Source organism: Platichthys flesus, chromosome 19 (genome assembly GCF_949316205.1).
Source record: "Platichthys flesus chromosome 19, fPlaFle2.1, whole genome shotgun sequence".
NCBI classification, from domain to species: Eukaryota; Metazoa; Chordata; class Actinopteri; order Pleuronectiformes; family Pleuronectidae; genus Platichthys; species Platichthys flesus.
Window position 1 is genome coordinate 20045501 of NC_084963.1, and position 27039 is coordinate 20072539.

At 44.4% G+C, this 27039-nt stretch overlaps 2 protein-coding genes across 8 annotated transcripts in view; both read left to right on the forward strand.

Annotated features, from left to right (window-relative positions):
* The first annotated feature begins 3119 nt into the window (after window positions 1–3119).
* On the forward strand, window positions 3120–22422 carry LOC133974642 (methionine synthase-like). Its single transcript, XM_062412286.1, has 7 exons — window positions 3120–3600; window positions 16683–16886; window positions 19572–19661; window positions 20839–20908; window positions 20984–21072; window positions 21812–21918; window positions 22389–22422. The coding sequence occupies exons 2-6, from the start codon at window positions 16728–16730 to the stop codon at window positions 21824–21826; spliced, it is 423 nt and encodes a 140-aa protein (XP_062268270.1). The 5' UTR covers window positions 3120–3600; window positions 16683–16727; the 3' UTR covers window positions 21827–21918; window positions 22389–22422.
* A 242-nt stretch (window positions 22423–22664) lies between these two features.
* LOC133974641 (uncharacterized) overlaps window positions 22665–27039 on the forward strand; it is a 34394-nt gene continuing 30019 nt past the window's right edge. For all 7 annotated transcript variants that reach the window (XR_009924672.1, XR_009924678.1, XR_009924675.1 and 4 more), the window contains exons 1-7: window positions 22665–22835; window positions 22929–23008; window positions 24052–24240; window positions 24371–24892; window positions 25221–25737; window positions 25980–26105; window positions 26506–26653. The gene's annotated coding sequence lies outside the window, so the exon portion shown is untranslated. The remainder of the gene's footprint in view (window positions 22836–22928; window positions 23009–24051; window positions 24241–24370; window positions 24893–25220; window positions 25738–25979; window positions 26106–26505; window positions 26654–27039) is intronic.

Here is a 27039-nt window from a genome sequence, read left to right on the forward strand (position 1 = left end):
ATGCAATCAAGGTCAGTTCTAATTTAGCTTGAAAACAAGGCTACATTTTTATAGTGGCAATCACTGTGCACATTTGCAGAGAAATGCTCCTTTTGTTTAACTCTGAAACTGTTTACATTGTCAGCACTTCACTGAGAAATCAAGAGACAGTGTCCGGCAGGTGCCTCACTCATACAGGGTAGATATTGTTCCTCCCCAGACCTCACGGTCTTAGCTTACTTGGGTGTGTCTGTGCTGTGTAAGAGATTTTGATTCGCTAAGCTGCCAAATAAATTAATCTTTGAGTTAGTAAAATATATGTATGGTCACTTCATTACAACATTTATTTATCCTAGGAAGATTATGTGTTGTTTCGGCGGTGTATTGCCAAACAAGTTATTCTCAAAATGCGGTTATTCTATCCACTGTGAAATTTCCTAATTTATCCTGGGACACGTCTAAACTAAGCGGCCAACTCCCCCCCTACCCTCATATACATATATAGTACACGTTTATAAAGCAATCAACTGTCAGCAGTGTGGGCTGGACTGATGTCGTGCTACACCGCAACCCAGTCTCATCAGAAAACGTTCAGTGGCAACGTTGGTCCACTTGGAGCGACGTTACCATCTCACAATCTGGCCTCTCAGAGTGTGAGATGGTAACATTTTGTCAGCCCATTGTTTTGCATTGGCGTGTTCTCACGTCACGTGACTCACAAGCTCCCGTCTGCGGAGAGGAAAACATGGCGGATATTCCTTGTTTTTTCAGATAAAAATATAATTTTGTAACTTAGTTTGGGCATAAAAATACATTCTGACACCATTTCTAGCAAGAAATGTGCTCTTTGCTTCCACAGTCTTCAGCCAGTTCGTGCTTATGATAAATATTTTAATAGTTATCACAAATGTTTTTATCGTTGCTATGAGGGTTGCTATGACGCTTCCATGCCAGCACGGCGCAGCGTGCTGTTAAAATCACCGTCCCTGCGTGGTGTCGTTCAGGGATCATGAATGCTATTCACGTTATATAATATTAATATTTGAGGCTAGATTACACCTCTAATGTGAAGGATCCTGCGAGACCGTTCATCCCGAAGGGGGACCGACTGCGCCACGGACGGACTGGGCGAGCGGACCGGACGTGTGGATTGTAAACATCCGGTCCATTTAACTCAATGCTGAGCCGAATAGCTGGTGCGCTTGGAAGGCCACGATGTCATCTTCCTTCTGTCAGGTAAGTAGTTTATTGTTTTTAAAGATCGTTACGATCTAGGTTTACAGTCTGAGTGCTGAGACAGCGGATGCAGAGTCCGTTGATACACACAATGGATGCAATTCTTCAGCTAATACGCCATTGTTAGCCACATGGTTCAGCCCACGGTAGCCTGTGCTACCTGGGAGGTGAATACATGGTTGTTGAAACCAGTTCAACCCGGCTTCTCTTTCTCTCCAGGCTGCCCTTCCTGCTCTTCATCAAGCAAAACAAAGTGTTCGGTCAAGTTATTGACGTTAATGAAACTCCTTTCGCTTCACTTGGATCCTCCTTGATTAAAAAACAGAACATAGCAATTGTTTTATAAAATGAATTGCAACTCCATAACATGGAAACATTATTGTCATATTGCATACTATACATTAAACAAAATTGACCTGATATTGTGGAGTAATGGTAGAGAAATACACTCCTTATTAATCTAAAGCATTCATAAATCAAATTCATGATTATATTTATATTGTAGCGTCCCTCAATGATGAGCTAAGCGTCTTGAACTGGTTTCAACAACCATGTATTCACCTCCCAGGTAGCACAGGCTACCGTGGGCTGAACCATGTGGCTGACAATGGCGTATTAGCTGAAGAATAGCATCCATTGTGTGTATCAACAGACTCTGCATCCGCTGTCTCAGCACTCAGACTGTAAACCTAGATCGTAACGATCTTTAAAAACAATAAACTACTTACCTGACAGAAGGAAGATGACATCGTGGCCTTCCAAGCGCACATCATCCTGCTCTGCACATCATCCTGAAGCGCACATCGGCGCACATCCGCCGGCTGCGCATATCATCATCACCAAACATCATCCTGGAGCACTTCATCCTGCAGCGCAAATCATCTAGCGGCGCGGCAGGATGAAGTGCGCCGCAGGATAATGTGGCGCACATCATGGTGCAGCGCACATCGTCCTGCAGCGCACAATGATGAGCGCCATATAACAGCCTTTTGATTAAATTTGATATTCTAACATTTAACAATACAGGACAAAATCGATTTATGTATGTGGGTCTAGATAAAGCATTGAAGTCATGAAGTTATTTTGAGAAGTGATGGCCTATTTCAATGTCAAGAAAAAAAAAAAAGAATCAACAGAAGAATACGGAAGCGTATTGAATTTTTTATTTTTTGGGGCATTTGTCTCGGGATTTCCGAGATAATTATCCAAGAAAAACAGAATCATTTTTTTGTGAAGTGAATGTAATATGCTTCTGTAGAAGAAAGCTTATTTTAAGTTCTAAACATATTTAGGGTGTTCTTTTCTCACTTTTTGTACGTTCTATAGCGACCATTACATTATGCAAATTAGGCGATGTCGTCATTTAGCGACATCTAGCGACTTTTAGGACAGCCAATAGCTACTTTCCTTACTGAGGAGTTGGCAACACTGCACTCGCCACTGAAAGCAGCTGAGGCTCAGAGAATAAGAGCTGAGTTGGTGAAAGTTTGATTCCCAGGATTTACACGGGGATCTCGATACGGAGCACAGGGCCGTTTCCGAGGCTGACTCTTCACAACATGGGTCCGACCAACGTCATCCACAAGTTCTCCGCCGAAGCGGGTAAATACATGCAGCTCTCTCCCGGCGTTAGCACTTAGCTGTTAGCCTCCTAGCTCACTGAGTCCAATGTAAACTCAGACAATCTCCGGCTGCCCACTTGTTACACCACGTGTGTGTGTGTGTGTGAGTGTGTGTGTGTGTGAGGTGGAACTAGCGCCTATAACCAATATAACTAAAGCACGCGTAACCAGTTGTGACAGTGGATCGATTAACATGTAGGTTGATTGTAGGGGCCAAAATGCATATTTGGTCTGTTTGTTTATTGTTTATTTTGAAAGGTTAGTCACACTGTTTTGGATCATGTCACTTCCGTTTGATTGACACATGGGTGTGGCTTAATCTATATACCGGGGCAGTCAGATCAGCGGAGGGGGAGAAAGGGGGTTAGTGGCGCACCTGATTATATTTTCTGTTTACCGTCGTCATCGTCAAACAACCATGTTTGCATTCATCAATTGTCATTCGGTCTACAGCAATAAAATTCTCAAACTATATTCATCAACGGACTTGGATTCATTGTACGACGCGTAGCAGCCTGGAGCCCACTTAAGCCTCTAAGCGGCCTTTTATAGGAAAACGGACGCTATATTTAGTAAACAGAAATAATCCCAAAACACCACGGGATTCAACGTTGCTCTTATCGTTTGGATCTCGATGTTTTGGACGGAACGAACTATGCAACAGGGGACTCTTCTGCGGACGCCTGGGATCAGAGACACATAATTGACTGCAGCAGCGGTGTAACGCGGAAGTGACAGCAGCGCATCACAGCCATCTGAATCGGTATGTTTGTTAATCCTTCTGTGTAGTTGTTTGAAGTTGAACACAGTTTGGAAAGGCTGCCGTTTTGTCCATTGGGGACTGTTTGTTTGGGCTTGTGTTGCGCGTGCTTGGTTTGTCGCGATCGGCAATTGTTTGGGCTGATTGGAGGACTGCGTGATGAGCAGTGGCCGCCGTTTGCTGTGCTGTGCTGTTGTGTTGAAAATCGCATTGTGACTGAATCAATGTCATTGCGGATTGCATTGTGTGTGTTGCTCTGTGCTTTGGTGAATTGTGCACGTTGAAAGTTCACATAATGAGTGACTCAAATGAAATGGAAATTACGGAGAAGAGAACGGTCAAGCTTACAGCCAAAGCGCTGGCTTGCAAAATGGAAACTCTTCAAAAGCAATGTCAATTTAATGTGAAAAAAATGAAAGAGCTCTCACGTGAAATTAAATGAAATGAAAAATGATGAAAATGCAAAGAAAGTGCAATTCAAACTGAATGAACTCAAACAACTGTATGAAAATGCAAATGCAGCACATGAGTCAGTGATTGTTTTACTTCCCAAAGAGGAAAAGGTAACACAAAAGGAGTGGTTTGGACGCATAATAAAACACAACACAGACTTCAGTGATGATGTAAAGACATGGCTCTCTGAGATTGAAAGACACTTTCAACAAGCAAGAAAGGTGACTGAAGATGTGTTTGCTGCACAATCAGTCATCTCTCCCATTCCACCTGAAGAGGGAGCACCTGTTGCACCTGTTGAATTAAAGGAAAATATACCACACTCTGATGTTCCAGCTGCCATTCCTTCCCAACAGAATAAAGCAATATCTGACATGCAGGATGAAATAAAGCCAAGTGACAGTGTGTCAAATATTACCAACAGGAGTCACAAATCACATTCTTCATGCTCAAGATTTTCCACCACCTCATCTGCATGCATCAAGGCTGAGGCTGAAATGGCTGCTCTTATTGTAATACAACAAATGCTAAAAGATAAACATGCCATAGAAGCACAAGAGGAGGAGCTAAGGAGGAAAAAAGAGCAACTGGAGCTGGATGGAAATCTTGCTGCTACAATGGCAAAAATGAAGATTCTTGGAGCCTCAAGTAGATCTGGTGTGCGTAGCCACAGATCAAGAGTGTCAGATGGTATGAACTCGTATATGGAGAAAAAACAACGTGAAAAGAAAACACAAATGATTGCCACTGCTGACGGAGACATTAATCAAACCCAATCTCTCCCCACAGTGCCAGTGACAATTCAGTCAAATACATTAACTATGGATGCACATGTTACAATACCAACAACATTGCCTGCTCCAAGCAATGGTGAACAGAGCAACATGCTTAACATCATGGAAAAGCAAAATGACATCACTGCATTAATGGTTCAACAACAGTCTCTCTCTTTAATGCCCAAGAAGGAGATTCGTCGTTTTGATGGTGACCCACTTCAATTTCAAACATTCATAAAATCCTTTGAACACAACATCGAAAGCAAGAACCCAAACCCCACAGATTGTCTTTATTATCTGGAACAATATACCGAAGCACAACCAAGAGAAATGGTGAGGAGCTGCCTTCATATGACCGCAGATAGAGGATTCAGGAAGGCAAAATCCTTACTGCAGGAGCACTTTGGCAACGAGCATAAAATTGCTACAGCCTACATGGAGAAGGCTCTTTCATGGTCGTCAATTAAACCAGATGACACAAAAACACTACAAGCATACACTCTGTTTCTAAGAGGATGTTGCAATGCCATGGAAGATGTCAACAACATGCAAGAGCTCAACATGTCTGCTAACCTGCTAATTATAATTAAGAAGCTGCCATATCGACTGAGGGATAAATGGAGATCTGTGGCATGTGATTTTCAGGAAAGGTACAACCAAAGAGCTACCTTCAGGGATCTGGTAAATTACCTGGAAAAACAGGTGAGGATTGCAACTGATCCAGTATTTGGAGACATCAGAGACACTCCCACACCAAGCAAGGATGGAAGAGGTTTTATGTCAAAACCACCTCATCCAAAAATCAAAGGAAGTACATTTGCAACCACTGTGACAGTTGCACATGAGAAAAATGGAAATGGACCTAGGAAAATGGAGAGTTGGCCAGCTGTAAAAAGGTGTTTGTTCTGTGGAGGTGGACATGCTTTGGAGGTGTGTTTCCTATTGGAAAAGAAAGCACATCATGAGAAAATCGCTTTCCTTAAAGAAAATGGAGCCTGCTTTGGTTGTCTGCAGAAAGGACACATGAGCAAGGACTGCAGGAAGCGACTCAGCTGCAACATATGCAATTTGAAGCATCCTCAGATGCTGCATATCCACCAAAGAAGATTTGAAATGGACAAACATCAAGCTCAAACAAAGGAAGAAGCTGACATCAGAGCCATAGCCTCGGTACAGACAAGTGGTCTTACTGGGGCCGGTGAAGACAATTGCAAACTCTCCATAGTGCCTGTGAAAGTAAAGGCCAAGAAGGGGAATACAACAGTGCATACATATGCGTTCCTTGACCCGGGAAGCACTGCGTCATTTTGCACATTGGGGCTAATGAATAAGCTCAATCTCCAGGGAAGAAAATCAAATATTCTTCTGAGAACAATGGGTCAAAGGAAGGTCGTTGAAACCAGCATTGTTTCAGGCCTAGAGGTTACAGGACTTCATGGCACTGATTTCTGTGATCTCCCATGTGTGTACACTCAGAAGACTATGCCTGTGCACAAAGGGAACATCCCACATCAAAATGACATCAATCAGTGGCATCATTTAAAGAATATTCACGTACCTGAACTTGACTGTGAGATTGAGTTGCTGATTGGCGCCGATGTACCAAAGGCTCTGGAACCACTTCAAGTCATCAGGAGTGTGGGAGATGGACCATATGCCGTCAAAACAATGCTCGGCTGGACAGTTAACGGACCTCTGGGAGGAAAAAGTGATTATGCTCAGGAGCAGTCAGAAATCAGTGTTAACAGGATATCAGTTGTTACACTTGATGAGCAATGGGAGCAGCAGTTCAAGATTGACTTTCCTGAGTGTGTCAAAGATGACCAAGAACCTTCAAAAGAAGATCAGCAGTTCTTGGATTTGGTATCAACATCTGCAAAGCTAGTTAATGGACATTACTGCTTTGGTTTACCATTGAAGGACAGGGAAATCTGCTTGCCTGACAATAAGAACTGCGCTGAACAGAGGACACTAAACTTAAAAGGGCGTTTCCAGAGAGATCCATGCTATCACTTGGAGTACACCAACTTCATGTCTGACATGATATCCAAGGGCTATGCAGAGGAAGTACCAGAAGGAATCTTGGAACGTAGGGATGGCAGAAAATGGTATCTACCACACCATGGAGTTTTGCATCCACAAAAGAAAAAACTTAGAGTGGTGTTCGACTGTGGAGCAACATATCAGGGAGTTTCACTGAACTCTCAGCTCTTACAGGGACCAGACCTCACCAGCACCTCGATTGGAGTCATAGCTAGATTCCGTAAAGAACCTGTTGTCATCGCTGCGGATATCGAAGCAATGTTCCTCCAAGTACAAGTACCAAATGAAGATCGGGACCTGCTACGGTTCGTCTGGTGGCCTGATGGAGATTACAGTCAGAACATGGTGGAATACAGAATGACGGTGCATTTATTTGGAGCAACATCATCTCCAAGTTGTGCAAATTTTGCCCTGAGAAAATGTGCTGAAGACAACACTGGCCAGTTCAGCCCACAAGCTATCAACACCATCTTGAACAACTTTTATGTGGATGACTGCCTCGCTTCAGCAGCTTCAGAAGAGGACGCAATAGCTCTTTATCACGAGTTAAGAGCCATTTGCTTCAAGGGAGGCTTTGTACTCACCAAGTGGATAAGCAATAGTCGTCATGTATTGGCTGCCATACCTGAAACGGAAAGAGCAAAAGAAATGAAGGATCTGGATTTGGACCATGACAAACTACCTGTTGAGAGGATGTTAGGTGTACAATGGTGTGTTCAGTCTGACGTCTTCAAGTTCAAAATCATCCTCAAAGACAGACCACTCACAAGACGGGGGATTTTGTCGACTGTCAGTTCTGTATATGATCCCCTTGGAATGTTGGCACCAGTAGTCCTGACTGCAAAAAGGATCCTACAGGAATTGTGTCAGGAAAAGACTGGTTGGGATGATGTGATACCAGACTCTATTGTGAAAGAATGGATGAGCTGGATTCAGGAACTCCATAACCTGGAAGACTTCAAAGTCAACAGATGCTTCAAACCTACAAACTTCGGAGCGGTAACATCTGCCCAGCTACACCATTTTGCTGATGCATGTCAGGATGGTTATGGAACTGTGTGTTATTTGTTAATGCATAACAACCATGGCCAAACGCATTGTGCATTTGTGATGGGAAAGGCCAGAGTGGCTCCTTTGAAGCCAGTCACTATCCCTCGCATGGAGTTGACTGCTGCTACCATGGCGAGCGGAATGGACACAATATTGAGGAAAGAGCTGCAGATGGAACTAGCAGAATCTACATTTTGGACTGATAGCACCTCTGTGCTTAAGTACATAAAGAACAGGACCACACGATTTCGAACATTCGTGGCTAACAGAGTGACTGAAATTGCCAAAGCCTCAGATGAACATCAGTGGAGGTACGTCAACACAAATGACAATCCAGCAGACATGGCTTCCAGAGGTCTGAAAGTCAAAGCTTTCCTAAAGAAGAAAATGTGGGTGTACGGACCTCCGTTTCTTCATGGTCCTCAGGAAGAGTGGCCTCAGAACCCTGATGGATTGGATGCAATTTCACCGAAGGACTCTGAAGTCAAGAGCATAACCGTAAATGCTGCTCAAATAAGACCTGAGGCAGTGGATCCAACAACCAACTTCATCCATTACTTCTCATCCTGGAATCAGTTGAAAAGGGCAGTAGCATGGTTGCTCAGAATCAAAGGAGTGCTTCTGCAACGGATCAGGAAGAGGAAAACAGCAAGCGGTGTTCTCTCTTTGCAAGGAAATCTTGACACTCAGGAAATCCGTCTCACAATCGGCGAATTGGAGAGTGCAGAGATGGAGATAATCCGCTTCTGCCAAAAGAAGAGATTTGGAGATGAAATCTCAAATCTGAAAAAGGGAATGAATGTTAAAAGGACAAGCCACATTCATAAACTCAACCCCATTCTGGACAAAGACGTGTTAAGAGTTGGTGGTCGCCTAAGCAGAGCAGCAATGCCAGAAGAAATGAAACATCCTGTCATTCTGGCCAAAGACTTTCACATTGCTGACCTCCTTTTACGACATATTCATGGGGAGGTGGGACATGGTGGTCGCAACCATATGCTATCTAGACTGCGTCAGAAATATTGGATTCCTGGCGCCACAGTATTGATCAGGAAAATCCTGTCTAAATGTGTTGTCTGTCGGCGTATAAATGCTATTCCTGGACAACAGCAGATGGCTGATCTACCCCTGGATAGAGTCTCTCCAGATGAACCACCATTCACAAACGTTGGAGTCGATTACTTTGGACCCTTTGGAGTGAAGCGTGGCAGAAGTGTCGTGAAGCGATATGGTGTTATTTTCACCTGTTTGGCTACAAGAGCAATTCACCTTGAAATGGCCTCATCGCTTGACACAGACTCTTTCATCCATGCCCTTCGGCGCTTCATAGCCAGACGAGGCCAAGTAAAGGAAATACGATCAGACAATGGAACCAATTTTGTGGGAGCACAGCGCGAGTTGAAGGAAGCTATTGAAGGATGGAATCAAGGTCAGATCCATGACATACTGCTTCAAAAGGGAATAAACTGGATATTCAATCCCCCTGCTGGCTCACACCATGGAGGTGTGTGGGAAAGATTAATCAGATCAGTGCGGAAGGTTCTCAACTCAACACTAAATGTGCAAAGTCTGGATGAGGAGGGACTCCACACAGTCTTATGTGAAGCCGAAGCTATTCTCAACAGTCGTCCAATCACAAAGGCTTCTACAGATCCCAACGACCTTGAAGCACTCACACCAAATCACCTTCTGCTTCTCAAAAGCACGCCATCCCTGCCACCAGGACAGTTTCAGAAGGAAGACCTATATGCTCGCCGCAGGAACGACAGAAATGGTCCAACATAAGACGCAACTTCACACCAGGAGACATCGTCATCATTGTGGATGATTCAGCGCCTCGCAACTCCTGGTTGACTGGAAGGATTGTGGAGACCATTATGGACAAAAAGGGACTTGTACGTCAGCTTCGGATCAAGTCAAAGACCGGATTTCTGACCAGGCCCATCACCAAAGTCTGCCTACTACTGGAGGCAGCGGATCATTGACTGACGCAAACTGACTTTTGACCCCTTGACTTTGTTCCTGAACACTTGACTTTGATTAATCACTCTTTCCTTGGACAACGTATATCGGATTACAAATAATGAAGAAAGAAAATATATTTACATACTATGTTGATTGTTATGTCAGATTTGTAATTATTATTTGAAACATAATAATTAGGGGCCGGAATTGTAGGGGCCAAAATGCATATTTGGTCTGTTTGTTTATTGTTTATTTTGAAAGGTTAGTCACACTGTTTTGGATCATGTCACTTCCGTTTGATTGACACATGGGTGTGGCTTAATCTATATACCGGGGCAGTCAGATCAGTGGAGGGGGAGAAAGGGGGTTAGTGGCGCACCTGATTATATTTTCTGTTTACCGTCGGCGGCGGCGGCGGCGGCGTCGTCGTCGTCATCGTCAAACAACCATGTTTGCATTCATCAATTGTCATTCGGTCTACAGCAATAAAATTCTCAAACTATATTCATCAACGGACTTTGATTCATTGTACGACGCGTAGCAGCCTGGAGCCCACTTAAGCCTCTTAGCGGCCTTTTATAGGAAAACGGACGCTATATTGATAACAGAGCAGGAAGGTGCAGCAGATAGGGGAGAGCGGGGTAATGTGGGACATCGGGTGATGTGAAACACCCCCTGTATCTAGGCAACGGAACACATTTGTGATCATGTGACTATTATGTTTAAAAGCCCCTCCCATTCCCCCCTTGCCATGAAGGAGAAGTTGGTGCAGGTGCTGTGGAAAGTATGTTTTTTCAGAAAAATTTGTTTTTTGCATGTTAAAGTAAATTTTCTTGCTTTGAACTTAATCAACTGTTGTGTCAAAACAAATTGATTCAGGTAGAAAAACTTATATCATACATGTTGGTGAACTTCCAACATATAAAACTGATTGATGCCAGCTGAAGATTAGCCTGAATTGATGAGATGTTGTTTTTCTAAAATTGTGGCTTCGGGGTAAAGTGGGACAAATGCTGTGGGGTAAAGTGGGACAGTGTCTCACTTTACCCCACCATGAAACACAAGTTAAGTTTAGTCTTAAATATATTTTAGTGTTATATTACATTATATATGTTTTATTTCTAATGTCATAAACATTGTAGAAAAGCCATCATGCCAAGAAGTTATACACCAGGAAGACAACCTGTGGCCAAACACCCCTTTGCAGAGATGGAGAGTGCAGCCGCTGAGGTCATGCAAGGAAAGAAGTCCTTAAGAAAAGCTGGAAGGGATAGAAATATTGATAAGACAACCCTCAAAAGATTCATAAAGAAAAAAGAGAAAGGGAAAGTAAAATCGGTAGCCTGGGGTGCAGTAGCTGAGGTAAAGAGAATATTCACAGATGAGATGGAGGAGGAGCTTGCCAAACACTTGAAACAACTAGCTGACCAGTTCCATCGTCTTGCTCCAGTTAAGTGCCGTGAACTGGCATTTGAATACGCAGAGAAAAACAATATCCCTGTTCCTGCCAATTAGACAGAGAAACGATGTGCAGGTAAGCTAGGGTGTGAAAGAGATCACATGAATCATAATAATCAAAAATGTGCTTAATTGACCAATCCCTATGATTCTGTTACTAGGCCGATATAAGTGGTTGTCAATCTAGCTGTCGGGATTTTAACTATTACAACATGTGTTGTTATGGTAGTTTTAAAGTGGAAAAAGTAAGTGGACCACTTTACCCCGTAGCTGGGGTAAACCGGGACACAAGACCACTTTTTTTAAAACAATCATATTTTCACTGCCCTTTGTCCTGAAGACGTTCTGATCATTTCCATTGTTAGAGAACATCCTGAATTAATGGGAAATGTGTACATTTTACTGATATATCAGTTTAGCTCGTCTAGAGGGGAGAAAATGTAAAAAATGTCCCACATTACCCCGCTCTCCCCTACATGTAACAGCATTGTTTGTGTACATACTGCATGCTTCTGTCAGTGTCATGTTTCACACTGCACCTCTGGCGAAACGTGTGTGTGTGTGGTGTCCTCATCCATAGGCTGTTAGGGTTCACTGTGGATCTGAAGCCCATGAAAGTAAAGCGACTCAGATGCTGGGACCTTCCCAGTCACCGCAACTCCGTCCAGTTGATTATGAGAGGTGTTTATCCTCCTCCGGACACTTTAGCCTTATTACACTGTAGCCTATTCTGTAGACTTCACAAACTGGTAAGACTGGTAAGACACCTGGTACCTTTTTTCACTTTATTAGTCATCAACTGTAATTATCATACACAATCATTTAAAAAGTTGCCTAGAAAAAAAACCATCCAATTTATAACATTCGTAGTTGAAGCTAGGACAATGTATATATTGATGTTTACCAAACTTTGTGGGTTTATTTCCTGGGCAGATATTTCCAGTTAAAAGGAGGATCTTAAGGATAATGTTTGTGGTGTCCTGTCATTTTAGTTTGTTAATTTCAGTCTGTGTGTTTTCTATTTCCTGTTTTATTTTGTAGCCTTGCTCTCACTGTCTTGTTTCAGCTTCTCGGTGTCTCACTTCCTGTCTTTGATTGTGCTCTCCAATCCTCATGTGTTTCACCTGGTGTAATTGCCCCGGCCTTCCTGCTCTGTATTTAAGCCTCTGTTTCCCTTTGTCTGGTGTCGGGTTGTACTCGTTGTTTTCTCCACACGTCGAGAGAGATGGTTTGTTTGTTCCTGCGGTTTCGACCAGCTCCTTCTGCTTCCTCATTCCTTGTTCTCAGTGTGCCTTGGCGCCAGTGTTACTTTTGTTAGTGTTCTTGTTTTGTTTTTGTCTTGTTAAAAACGTTTTTGTATATTAAATCCCCTTTTTGTTATAACCTTTGCATCCTGGGTCCATCTCCTCCCTCAAACCGTAACAGAACAACCCGACCAAACCATGGACCCAGCAGAGGTTAATTTATTTTTTGAAAAAGTTTATTATTTTGAGTTTCTGGTGTACGAGCTGGAGGAAGGATCCCCAGACCCTGCGGAGACCCTGAGGGAGATCTTGGTGGTGGAGGCCTGGCTGAAGGATCGGCCGTGGGTGAGCCACACCGTGCCATACCTCCCGGAGGTGCAGGAGAGATTGAGGAAGCTGCGCAGCCATGCTGTCCCATCCGCTAACCCGTTTTATGGAACTCGCCTGGCTTTTGGTGGACCCCGCAGCCTGCAGCAGAGGTCTGCGGTTGGTGGCAGAGGTCGGATCAGTGCCCCTGCATCTTTAAAGCCAGCTCGCAGGCACCACCCTCCAGCCCCAGCCGTAGTCCTTTACGCTGGAAGCGACGGGGTTTTTTGGGGACCCCGCAACCTCAAGGGGTTTCCTCTGGCGGGTTGCGGACGTGAGAGAGGGGGGACCCACAGCAGAAGCCAATCCCTCAAGCAGCATGCCCACAGGGACCAGCCACCTCCAGTCCCGACTGGGTCGCAGTCCCCTGCTCCGCGCCGAAGGCTCGCAGCTGATGTCACTCGTTCTCCGACTTCAGTGGTCCTCACAGCGGCGCCTGCTCCAGCACCTGCTCGGGTCCCAGCTCCACGTCGGAGGTTCCCAGCTGATGTCTCTCGCTCACCGACGTCAGTGGTCCTCACAGCGGCGTCTGCTGCAGCACCGGCTCCAGTCCCTGCTCCGTGCCGGAGGCTCCCAGCTGATGTCTCTCGTTCACCGACGTCAGTGGTCCTCACAGCGGCGTCTGCTCCAGCACCTGCTCCGGTCCCAGCTCCATGCCGGAGGCTCCCAGCTGATGTCTCTCGTTCTTCGACGTCACTGGTCCTCACAGCGGCGTCTGCTCCAGCATCGGCTCCAGTCCCTGCTCCCGTGCCTGCTCCGCGCCGGAGGCTCTCGGCTGACGTCCTCTGTGTTTCGGCATCGGAGATCCTCGCGGTGCCAGCTCCGCACCCAGCTCCTGTGCCTGCTCCATGCCGGAGGCTCTCGGCTGACGTCCTCTGTGTTTCGGCGTCGGAGATCCTCGCGGTGCCAGCTCCGCACCCAGCTCCAGTGCCTGCTCCGCGCCGGAGGCTCTCGGCTGACGTCCTCTGTGTTTCGGCGTCGGAGATCCTCGCGGTGCCAGCTCTGCACCCAGCTCCGGTCCCTGCTCCAGTGCCTGCTCCGCGCCGGAGGCTCTCGGCTGACGTCCTCTGTTTTTCGGCGTCGGAGATCCTCGCGGTGCCAGCTCCGCACCCAGCTCCTGTGCCTGCTCCGCGCCGGAGGCTCTCGGCTGACGTCCTCTGTGTTTCGGCGTCGGAGATCCTCGCGGTGCCAGCTCTGCACCCAGCTCCGGTGCCTGCTCCGCGCCGGAGGCTCTCGGCTGACGTCCTCTGTGTTTCGGCGTCGGAGATCCTCGCGGTGCCAGCTCTGCACCCAGCTCCGGTCCCTGCTCCCGTGCCTCCTCCGCGCCGGAGGCTCTCGGCTGACGTCCTCTGTGTTTCGGCGTCGGAGATCCTCGCGGTGCCAGCTCTGCACCCAGCTCCGCACCCAGCTCCAGTCCCTGCTCCCGTGCCAGCACCGCGCCGGAGGCTCTCGGCTGACGTCCTCTGTGTTTCGGCGTCGGAGATCCTCGCGGTGCCAGCTCCGCACCCAGCTCCTGTGCCTGCTCCGCGCCGGAGGCTCTCGGCTGACGTCCTCTGTGTTTCGGCGTTGGAGATCCTCGCGGTGCCAGCTCTGCACCCAGCTCCGGTGCCTGCTCCGCGCCGGAGGCTCTTGGCTGACGTCCTCTGTGTTTCGGCGTTGGAGATCCTCGCGGTGCCAGCTCTGCACCCAGCTCCGGTCCCTGCTCCCGTGCCTCCTCCGCGCCGGAGGCTCTCGGCTGACGTCCTCTGTGTTTCGGCGTCGGAGATCCTCGCGGTGCCAGCTCTGCACCCAGCTCCGCACCCAGCTCCGGTCCCTGCTCCCGTGCCAGCACCGCGCCGGAGGCTCTCGGCTGACGTCCTCTGTGTTTCGGAGTCGGAGATCCTCGCGGTGCCAGCTCCAGTTCTTGCCCCACGTCCAGGGTTGAGGTCGGAGCTCTTGCCCTATGCCCCTGACTGGTCTTCGGTCCACCTGCCCGTGGAGCCCCCGTGCTGGGCTCCGGACCGCCCTCCTGAGCCTCAGAACTCTGTCCCGGAGCGGCCAAGGCGCCGCCCTCCTGGGGAGCTCCCGTGCTTGGCTCCTGACCGGCTTCCAGGTCGTCCAGCGGAGCCTCAGAACTCTGTCCCGGAGCGGCCGTGGCGCCGCCCTCCTGAGGAGCTCCCGTGCTTGGCTCCTGACCGTCATCCAGCAGAGTCCTTGAACTCTGTCCCTGAGCAGCCACGGCGCTGCCCCCACGAGCCTCAGAACTCTGCCCTTGAGCGGCCACGGCGCCGTCCTCCCGAGCCTCTGCGCTCAGCCCCGAAGCGGCCACGGAGCCGTCGGGTTGAGACTATGTACTTTGTCCCTGACCGGCCTCCGGGCCGTCCTCCTGAGGAGCCCCCGTGCTTCGTTCCTATCCGGCCTCAGGGTCTTCCACCTGAGACATTGTGGCCGCTTGGCACGGACGGCTCCGTGCCAAGCGGCCACGGAGCCGTCGGCCTGAGACCCTGGGCACCTCCCGGATTCCCTCCTCCGGTTCCCCCCTCCTCCCACCCGTCTCGGTTATGGACCGTCTGGAATCCGGTCCTTGAGGGGGGGGGGGGGGGGGTACTGTGGTGTCCTGTCATTTTAGTTTGTTAATTTCAGTCTGTGTGTTTTCTATTTCCTGTTTTATTTTGTAGACTTGCTCTCACTGTCTTGTTTCAGCTTCTCGGTGTCTCACTTCCTGTCTTTGATTGTGCTCTCCAATCCTCATGTGTTTCACCTGGTGTAATTGCCCCGGCCTTCCTGCTCTGTATTTAAGCCTCTGTTTCCCTTTGTCTGGTGTCGGGTTGTACTCGTTGTTTTCTCCACACGTCGAGAGAGATGGTTTGTTTGTTCCTGCGGTTTCAACCAGCTCCTTCTGCTTCCTCATTCCTTGTTCTCAGTGCGCCTTGGCGCCAGTGTTACTTTTGTTAGTGTTCTTGTTTTGTTTTTGTCTTGTTAAAGACGTTTTTGTATATTAAATCCCCTTTTTTTATAACCTTTGCATCCTGGGTCCATCTCCTCCCTCAAACCGTAACAAATGTTGGTCAGAAAAATGTTCTCCATCATAAGTGATGTTATGAAGTGAATAAATAGCACAGACATTTTCCAGGTTCTCAGATTCCTATAGGGCTATAGAGACGACATAAAGTTTATATAGATCCTAGAATCTTTTCTTTTGATTGTATGGCAGGAACGATTTCATCATGACATCCCTGTGAGGTCAGAAAATGATGTCATAGTCTAATAATGCATTAACCTTTGCAACTAATACGGTTTACTTAATTGTTGCAAAAGTTGCTTCATATTTATATTAACCAGTCATATGAGATTATAATTATGAAATGATGTTATTACACTATATAAAAGTTAGCATTGTTTGACTTGGCTATATATACCGTAATGAATCATCCCCTCCTGTACTTTTCATTTATAGAATGAATATATCACGTTGAGTTGAGTTCTTCATGTTTGATTTACACTTTCACTGTGTTATATCTTGAAATCCACGCCTGAATGGGATTAGTTCAGTCAATCAATACAAGTCTATGGGACAGCCAGATTGTTATATTTTTTCAGCCTTGATTGACACTATTTAAGACAACCGATTGAGTGATTTCATTTTGGAAGTGGTGGATGGGGATATTTTTGTTGTTGAAAGTTTGTCTCACACTTGATGTATTTGAAGGTTTCTTTTCCCCGTTAGTGAAAGTCTCTATTTTCTCTCTAGGATCCAAATGTCAATTAGAATCCGAACTACGAGCAGCAAAGGATTATGGTCCTGGATGGCGGGATGGGAACCATGATCCAGCAGCATCAACTTGAAGAGGAAGATTTCAGAGGGGACGAATTAAAAGAGCAACCGCTCCCACTGAAGGGCAACAACGACCTTCTCAGCATCACACAGCCCGATATAATTTACAAAATACACAAGGTACTTAGCCTGGATGCCAGACGAATTTAGCCCCGCCCACAACATTTGAGGTCGGGAAGTTCGGTCTGGAGTCGCTCCATTGGGGAGAAATTATAACCGGTTCGAAATCATCCGGACCATCCGGACCAATCAGATTGTCAGGGCGGGCTTTATACGATGATGGACAGATGATCAACGGTAACGTAATCAACCACGTCATCAAAGTGCCCTTGGGTTGAATTCGTTTTCAACAAACATGCCTGCCGCTGGAGAGCTGAGATGTGTAGATGCTGCCATTGAGTCTGTTTTAGAAGACATCGACAGCGCATTAATTTTGAAAGAGGAACCTAGAACGCGGAGGCGACGCCCAAGCGCCGAGCCTCGGCTGTTCACACCGGACGCTGAAGCGACGCTGAACCGCCGGGCAGCGCTAATAATATCACCCGTTGATCCAGTAGATTAAAAGCATACTTGTTGCTCCAACATTAAGCAACAGCGTCCCAACATTTGGTGTTGTCTTTATACAACATGTTCCGAGGATCATACAAATCACTGTACTTCTCCACTTCAATTATTAATTTAATGTCATCCATGTTGAAGAACCTCGCTGTTTGCTCTGTTAAATGTCGGGTGTCGAGGGTAAATTACGTATTCTCCACTCAAGCCTATGTGGAGAATACGTAGTCCCCCCCCCCTCTCTCTCTTTGTATCTGTATCACTGCTTGTGTGGCTGTAGTGGATGGGCAGAGGGGGACATTTAATAACGTCATTGGTCAAATTAAAACTCCAGGACAACAGAAGGGGACTTCAAAGTATGGGATGCATATTTGATCATTTATATCATATAAAATATGTCATCAATATAGTTTAAGATCGTTTATCAGTGTGTTTCCTGGTGCGATACACTCGAGTCAAGCGCAAAAAATAGACTCGACGCCGAAACGATCGCTGCACGGCACGAGGCAGCCTTGGCGCAGGGCGGCGTTTCAGCCTCCGGTGTGACCAGCACAAAGTTTTAACATGGGAGTGGATGGGAGCCAGCTGTTATTTAAGGCTTGACGCTGCGCTGAAGGGTCGCTTCGGCATCGCTTCAGCGTCCGGTGTGAACCCGGACGCAGAAGCATGTTTCAGGCTTTAAGCCTGAAACATGCTTCTGCGTTTTCACGGGCCCGTAAGCGCAAGAGCCCTTCCGGGTCCCTTACGTGCTTATGTATCCCTCCTTACGTGCTGACGGGTGTCGACCCCCTTTTCTAAAATTTACGGCAAAGCTCCGCAAGCTCACTCAGCCCGCAAGGCTGTGATTGGTCTGCTCTACATCCCTTCTGGAGCTGCATTTCCGGTTTCATGCCCCATAATACCGGCAGAAATCACGGAAGATTTAGAAGAACGAATATGGACCAAATAGAAGAGCACTTGGCAGAAGATATCCGATGGTATGATCACTTGTAAAACCTGTCACTGACTGGCGGATTTGTCCGCCAGAAAAAGGCTACGAGGAGCCGCAGTGGCTATGTAAATAAACAATCGACGAAGAAGAAAGAAGGCGTCTCTAAGGTCGTCTTCGACAAAAAGCATTACTCCGCCTAGTGTTCTGGCGCGGAATTGCTTTGTAAGACGCGCAACGGTTGGGGAAGCATGAATGAAAACGAGTCTTGCGCCACAGCGGCGTGAAAAGACGCAGACGCAGTCGCAGAAGCATGTTTCAGGCTATTAGTAAATAACTCACAATGCGTTGCTTAACATACGTCACATACTACGTTGCTCTGATTGGTTGTAGGTCTATCCAATTGAGCGAAGAGGAATTTTATTTCCTGGTAAGTTGAAACACGCCCCATAATCATAGCCCAATGGAGCGGTCTCAGACTCACATTCTGACTAGAATTGTGAGTCTGACAACGTCAGGCTACAAGGTACTCAGTCAAGGAGAAAAAGCTATAGCTCTGCTCGACCAAACTACATCTTCTCCCTCAGCTTCATTGGTGCCAGCCATGCAGCTAATTTCCCTTTAATGTGCCAAGAACTGAAGTGAAAGGAATCTTTTTGTGTTGCTTAAAAGCAGTACACAGAAACCTCTGGTTAGAGACCACGCTGTGAACTACAGAAATAATTATCCACAGCATTAACTGTCCAATGTTAGGTCTGTGGATCCTCGTGAGTTACATTGACTATGTTTACATGGACGCCAATATTACCATTGAACGTAGACATTTTGTTTTATTATGGTGTTTTATACCCTTATCCTGAAACAGGTTAAAACGATGCTACAATGATGCTATAATAGGAAACGATTTCTCAATGCTACATTTTGGATGTTTTCTGTCTAATTTAGCAAAAGCTACAACTGTCTTGTTTACACCCAGGGCGTGAATTTTAAAGAAGTTGGTCACTGATGTATGACTCTCACAAAATGCTGTGAAAACCCCAATAGGACATTAAAAAATTGATTAAGACTTGCATGTCTACATAAATGTGACTAAGGTCATATACGCCACATGACTTGATTCAGTTATTACTAATCCCAAATTTGACAGACGGTAATCAGAAATGGCTGTTTACGTGGCAGTCTCTTTTTCAGACTACAGACTTTATTAATATCGGAATATTGGTGTCCATGTAAACATAGTCAGTGCCTTTGTTTAAATAGGATTGTCTTTGAATGTGTGAGTTTTTTAGTTATGTGACCTGTGCTCTCTTCTGTGTGTAAAGGAATACCTGAATGCTGGTGCGGATATCATAGAGACTAACACATTCAGCCGCACTTCCATCGCTCAGGCAGACTATGGACTGGAACACATGGTATGATGTTTACCTCTGATGCTTGACCTGCATAGATGACCGCAGTACAAATAAATGTCAAGTACACAGACTGTGGTGTTAACTTATTGACCACTAATGAATCGCTTCTGAAAATGAGACCTGCTCCCGTTACTACAAACAGCTGGCTGCTCTTCACCTAATTCTGTGTCCTTGATCCTCCCAGCATTCAGCAGACAGTTTATCTCCATAAACACTACATCTTTATCATTCACCAGGAAAAAAACTTTAAACCATTTTAATGTTTTTCTGTTCTCACAACTGGGTTGAATTTGGAAAGGATTAATGTAATATCTAGTTTCATATCATACATATGGTCACACAGAGCCCTAAGGACTTTTTTAACACCTGTAAACATACTAATTCATGGAGCACTGCAATATCCCATTCGCCAATCATGCTGCAGCAGTGCAGTGTAAAGACTCCTGCAGATATACATCAGAATCTTGAGTGAAAGTTCACATCAAGTATCAGAATGATAATGATAAGACAAATGTGACTTTGATTGGTTGTTGATGAGGTAGCTCAGAGGAGAATGGTCTGACCAGTTGGAGATGATAGAAACTGCCTCAACTGGTTGAGAGCAGAGAAATGGTGGATCAAAGATAAAGCGGGGGTAAGAGAGACCAGGAACAGTTTTGGAAAGTTCTGTTTACAGAGTTTTAAGTTGTGTTCTGAACTTCATATTGGTTGTTATAATGACTACCCCCTCCCCCCCCTTTTACCAAGGCTCTGGCATGTTAGCTGGGTAAGTGGTGGTGTCTGAGATGTTACCATCAAACCATGTTTCTGTAAAGACAAATACCCAGCGTTCCTTTAAGTATACCTCAGAAGACAAACAGCGTTTTTTTTATTGTCTGTGGCACTTGCATTAGTGAGCAGGATGGGTAGCAAAGTTAGTCTGTTTGAGTTGGCGCGTACTAAAATAAAATAAATGACAATGAAAGTGTAACACAATACAGTTGTAGCATGCCTTCATAGCATAGTTACACCTTTGGACAAATACTTCACATTCACAAAGTACTACCTGTTTATACGCTGTTTATGAATACAGGGGCATAAAGTAGAGTATAAGTTACATGTGTGATTGAATTACCAGTTTGTCACAGGCTCCTTTATCGCTTTATAATGTAATGTATGTTGTGCGATTGTGGTGCAGGCCTATCATCTCAACAGGATGTCAGCCGAGCTGGCGAGGAGGGCTGTTGACGATTTCACCAAACAAACTGGTAAACTGAATCTTTATCACTCTTGGGCAATTTCTCAGATGCGCAACATCAACCGTAATCTGCTTGTGTTATCAGGTTCCAAACGCTATGTGGCCGGTGCGGTGGGTCCCACAAATAAAACCCTGTCTGTATCACCGTCTGTGGAGAGACCAGACTTCAGGAACGTCAGTAAGATGATTACGTTTTCTTAAGATCTTGGGATGCAGAAAGACGACTCCTCTCCCTCAGGGAACAGAAGTATTCATTACATTGTTCCCTGTGTGTCACATAAAGAAGGGACATGTTTTCAGGCACATAGCAGCCCCCAACTAGGGTCAAACCTCTAATCTATTGTATTATAGTCTCATTATATGTAACACCATGTCCAAATGGTAAAACCTAATATTCTATTTTATACTATTTCTATTTATTAATTTTTTGGGTTGTAATTACTTGAGTATTGCTAGAAGAGAGCCTGTAACTCAAGCATTTCATTGCCAGCGACTATTTAATTGTAACTGTTGTGCATTTGACAATAAAAAATATTGAATCTTAATAAACACGTGCGCTGACAACAAACTAGCTGCTGCAAAGATTTCACCCATGTTAACACCCTTAATCAATGGGGATGAAATCGCCATGCCCCTTATCGAATGTGCTCACGGGCCTCTGTTGTTGGAAGCCAGAGCGATGTCCCAAGATACATGGAACATAACTTCCCCTGCTTCTCTAATGCAAAAAATAGGAGGATAAAAGCTTGACAAAATATTGCAACAATAAGCTTCGGCAAATCCGCTAGCCTCTAGGACCTCTAGCACAACTGACAAATCCCATGAGAATGCTTTTATTTAGGTATTTGTCAACTGAGAAAATGTGCTAAGGGTGTATCAGTAATTTGTGTGTGTGTGTGTGTTTGTTCTTCAGCATTTGATGGGTTAGTAGAAGCCTACACAAAGCAGGTCAGAGGTTTACTAGACGGAGGAGCAGACATCATTCTCGTTGAAACTGTCTTCGACACTGCCAATGCAAAGGTAAACCCATTTAATTTATGTCAATATATTGATTAATTCAATTAATCTATTTTGACACAATTGTCCTTGCACCTTTTTAAATGTTGGTTAATAATTATAATCACATCGCTATTATAATCCAAGATATTGCAAAGCATTTACAGGGGGATAAACTCCACAATATTGGGACCACAGTTATGTGGTATTGATTCTTTCAGTTACATTTTCTAATGATTACATTGCAAAAAAATCTGATTTTTATTTGAAGTATAATATAATATAGTCTATTTCGCTATATTAGAGAGTTTATGCTTATATCTTTTGATCACAACTGTTTGGGTGTGAAATGTGAGATACCCCTTTTATTAAAAGAATAATTCCAATGGACACATTCTAAATGCAGCTTTGCGATGCTGTTAGAAGATTATGTGACCTGATGCTATTCTTGTCCAGGGACAGATTGGTCTAACGGTAAATTTTTTCTTCGACAGGCTGCCTTGTTCGCTATCGACCTGCTGTTTGAAAAGAGCTATGGAAGAAAACCCATATTTGTGTGTTTTTTTCATTGTATCATTAAAAAACACATTTTCCTAAATTTATTTATTTTCAATTTACAAAAGTGTGTTCTCTTAAGTTTATATATATATATATGTATTTAAATATTCATGTTTCCCTCATGTCCCAATCATGATCTAGATCTCAGGGACGTGGAAGAACTTTGTCTTGTCAGACAGGAGAGGCCTTTGTAGTGAGTTCATCTCATGCTAAACCACTTTGGTAAGTTGCCTCACAACTAACTACACTTGAGCTGCTTTCAGACAGGCAATGAACTGGGTATGCAGGAACTCAAATGTCTGAGTCGGAGCCTCCAGAGTTTCTGCACACTTTCTTTGTGTGGCCCATTGTATAAAGTCAGCAGAGGTCATTGTAAGGACAAAGTAGGTGCTCCCCAACAGGATTCACCACGAGGGGTTGATGATGCTTCTAACACATATATCTCATCATACCGTCTTCTGTTATGCTTTATATAGAGGAACTATATGGCGACTTTGAGGATTTGGAAACGGGAAAAGTCCACAAAGGCCAAAAGGAGCAGCAGGATCAAGCTGATGTATGTCAAGTTTCCTTTAAATATCTGAAACTAAGCTAATTTACCACTGCTGTTATATTTCTGTTTGGTTAGTTTAGTTTGCATATCAACATTGCCGTGTTAAAACAGACCGAATGTTCCAGTGGTCTGTTCCATGGTTGAACACTTAAAATACCTTGGACAATAATACACTCTATCTTTCCCCAACTCGTCTTGCAATTGTACAACACTATCATCCAAACCATCATGTTTCTTTACCATGCTCTCTGTAACAAACCAGACAAAACTAACGCGCATAACCCGGCTGAGGCAGATGGCCGCCCACACTGAGTCTAGCTCTGGCGGATGTTTCTTCCAGTTAATGAGGGAGCTGTTTCTCTCCACAGTTGCCGAAGTGCTGCTCAATGTGGGAACTCTCAAGTTTCTCTATAATATTTTAAGGTCTCGACCTTACTTTGTGCCTTAGATAATGTGTGTTATGATTGACACTATACAAATCTAATTGAAAAATATGTCCCATATTGCTGCCACAATAATCGGTCCTCCCACACCCAACCTCTCTGAACTTACTGTAACTAATGTGTTATTGTAATATAATGCCCTTATATTGTAAATTTACATAAGGGAAAAGTATCTCAGACTTGCCTTAGGAAAATGAGCTGTGCTTTACAAGGCTGTGCTGCTTGACATTACATGAGACACTGACTGAGAGGATTTTCAGCTGTAAAAACGTTAGAGGCTGTTTACAGCCACATCAAGCAACACTTGAGGAATTCGAGTCTTTTTCTTGGTTCTATGTATATAAGGTTATCGAGTGGATGTGGATGTTAACCCTCAAACTGAAAGTATATCAGTTCATCTTTTGAATCCTACATAGAAGTGATTTAATTTACTATTTTACTTAGAACCTTGATAGAGTGTGGAACATACTGTGTCTAAGTAGCTACAATTTACTATTACATTTCTAGAATGTAAAAACAAATGGTTTCCAGCCACTGGAATCTCACAAATACCTTTTTTCCCAGTTTGATGAAATTCTTTCATGTGTACTTTATGACTAACAGAATGGTGAGGAGGAAGAGTAGGAGGATGAAGCTGAGGAGAGTCTGGTGAGGGTCGATGATGCTGAGCTCCTGAAGAACAAGCGCCTGGAAAAGAAACGCAGACTGAAAGAGCGATTTAATGCAGAATATGATGATGAAGACGCGACTTACTTTGATGACCTGAAGGAGGAGCTGCAGAAACAGGCTGAGGTATCATCACTTGCTACACTGAGATGCTTTTTATTATCTGTCAGTTACTGTTACTGTCTTAATAGGTATGTGATTTATCATTTAACCATGTGTCTGTTTGTATGTTTATCTTATTATCTCATCTGAAAAGGGCAGAGTTTGAGGATGTGGACGATGACACCCGACTGTGCTTGCAGTGGGACTGCTTGGCATGTCATGTTTGGGTTGTCCTTCGGGATGTCTACCCTCATCAAATGCTGCTAGAGACTTCGATTATTGATGATGTTCTCCTGCACGTGGCATCTATTGCATTTCTGTCCGTCCTGGGAGAGGGATCCCTCACATGTGGCTCTCTCTGAGGTTTCTACATATTTTTACCCTGTTAAAAGGGTTTTTAGTAGTTTTTCCTTACTCTTGCTGAGGGTTAAGGACAGAGGATGTCACACCCTGTTAAAGCCCTATGAGATGAATTGTAATTTGTGAATATGGGCTATACAAATAAAATTTGATTGATTGATTGACCCGAGTGCAGTACGAAGGCTTCAGGCCAGGAAAGTACGTCAGATTAGAAATCTACTCCCTCCCCTGTGAAATTGTCAACAACTTCGATCCCCATTACCCCATCATCCTCGGAGGTCTGGGCTCCAGTGAAGGCAACATAGGATACCTGCAGGTACGTGCAGTGGTTTGCACATCACTAATTGTGCTATGAAATTGTTGACACTCTAAATTAACCAAGTTTGGGTTTATTTAAAGCTGCACTCATCAATATTAAGGTGATAGTCATGAATTATCTTCAAAGATTTGAAGTCCCTTAATATATAATTGCTGGCTGTGAAAACATTTGGACCATTTGGACGCTTATACATCAAACAAATTTAAAAAATGGGTCTTATGGTTCATGCATTTTATTTGATAGTCTGGAATTATCTGAATTTTTTAAGCCAGTTTGGCTATACATACGTTTCCATTGATTGTCCACCTGTGCTTGTGTGTGTCAGTTGCGACTAAAGAAACGCAGCTGGTATAAGCGCTTCCTGAAGACACAGGACCCCCTCATCCTGTTCTTGGTATGGAGGCGCTTCCAGACCATCCCCCTCTACCACATTGAAGATCACGACGGACGCAACCGCCTGCTCAAATACACACCGAAGCACATGCACTGTGGAGCCTCCATCTGGGGGGAGATGCAGTTAAAGCACTGGCGACTGTTTGTGTATTGTGATGAGTGAGATTTGAATCTAAATGAACCTTAATTTGTTCATGTACTTTCCTGTCTTTATCCATTCACATAACTTCAATCAGCTGAAACGTGTTAGACCTGTGGTTCATTAGAATTAGTTATATCAATTACATGGAAATTCCAGACCCTAAAACAAGTCTTTTATTTTGATTCCTGTTAAAGATTATCCCTTGTATGATAATGACCATGATTTTGTTTTCTTGTGTCTCATTGAAGGTCCCATCACACCACAGAGCACCGGTTTCCTCGCTCCGCAGACAGTAGCAGGAGTTAAAGTAAGTCACTAAATCACTTGGTACAGTTCAAATATTAGAGAATAACCTCATTTGAATTATAGTTGTAACACACGTGAGAACATTGCCACCTTCACTGTGACCTGATGGTTATTTTTTGAAAATAGGAATCATTCTTCTTAATATCAGAATGTTGTGGTGTTTTTTTATTTGAACATCTATACGTATCATTTCTCATAGAATTTATAGAGTTTTTGAGCAAGTATTATGCGTTTCCCCTGCAGGCTAATTTCCGTATTGCAGCCACAGGAGTGAACCTGGATCTGGATAAATCAGTGACTGTAGTGAAGAAGCTTCTGAAACTCATTGGTTAACCCTACAAAATCTTTAAGAACACAAGCTTCATTAAGGTAAAGAAACTCCATTTATCACGTGGTTCTCAGCATAAATGTGAAAAACATTTAGTTTTAAAGACTGATGAATCAATAATCTCCCAATCCAGATTAGAGAGATATTTTGCTCCAGAAACATTCTTTGAGATTGAATTCCTTCTTAATGAACTGGAGTGACTCTGGGTTATCTGCATCATAATAATTTTTTTTTTTTTTTGTCCAGGTTTAAGTACATGGTTAAGTAAGACAAACATGTCACAATAATAGCATACGCGATAAAGCAAACATACATTATGTTTTGTTGTGAGGCAGCATGGTTTTGGTTGCTTGTAGAAATGATGAGACAGTGAAGCATGAAGAAGCAGACGTGTTGTATTTAACCATTTACCTTCACTGATCTCTCTCTCTCTGTTCACAGGGCATGTTCAATACATTGCTGGAGGTCGCTAAATTTGAAGGTGCTTCTGTGTGGACAGTGTCAGGGGTCAGAGGTCAGATCAAGAAGGCGTTGTCAACACCTTAAGGAGCTTACAGAGCCACGTTCGAGGACCGTCTGCTCATGAGTGGTAAGCGACTGTTTGACTTGTATTTATATCTTATTTTAAACAGGTGGTCCTATTGTTTCTGAATAAACTAAACCTGTGAGGCTGAATTTTGGGGAAATGTGAATAAAATGATGCTCAAGATATGTAGAATATTCCCATCTGATGGAATGGTGCAGAACATTTGAATGTCATACTTTTCAGTTTGATTTTTGTTTTTTTCCTTTTGAAGTTTACAATTGCAATATTTTATGATAAATTAATATGTGGATCTTTTTAATTAACCGATAAGTAATTCGATAAAAGGCAAAAGATAGATTTTTATTGTTTTTTTAAAAAGCTACTTCCTTGTTGTCTTGTACCTGTAATTCTTAATTCTTGTATCTCTTTAATTCTTGTACCTGTAATCT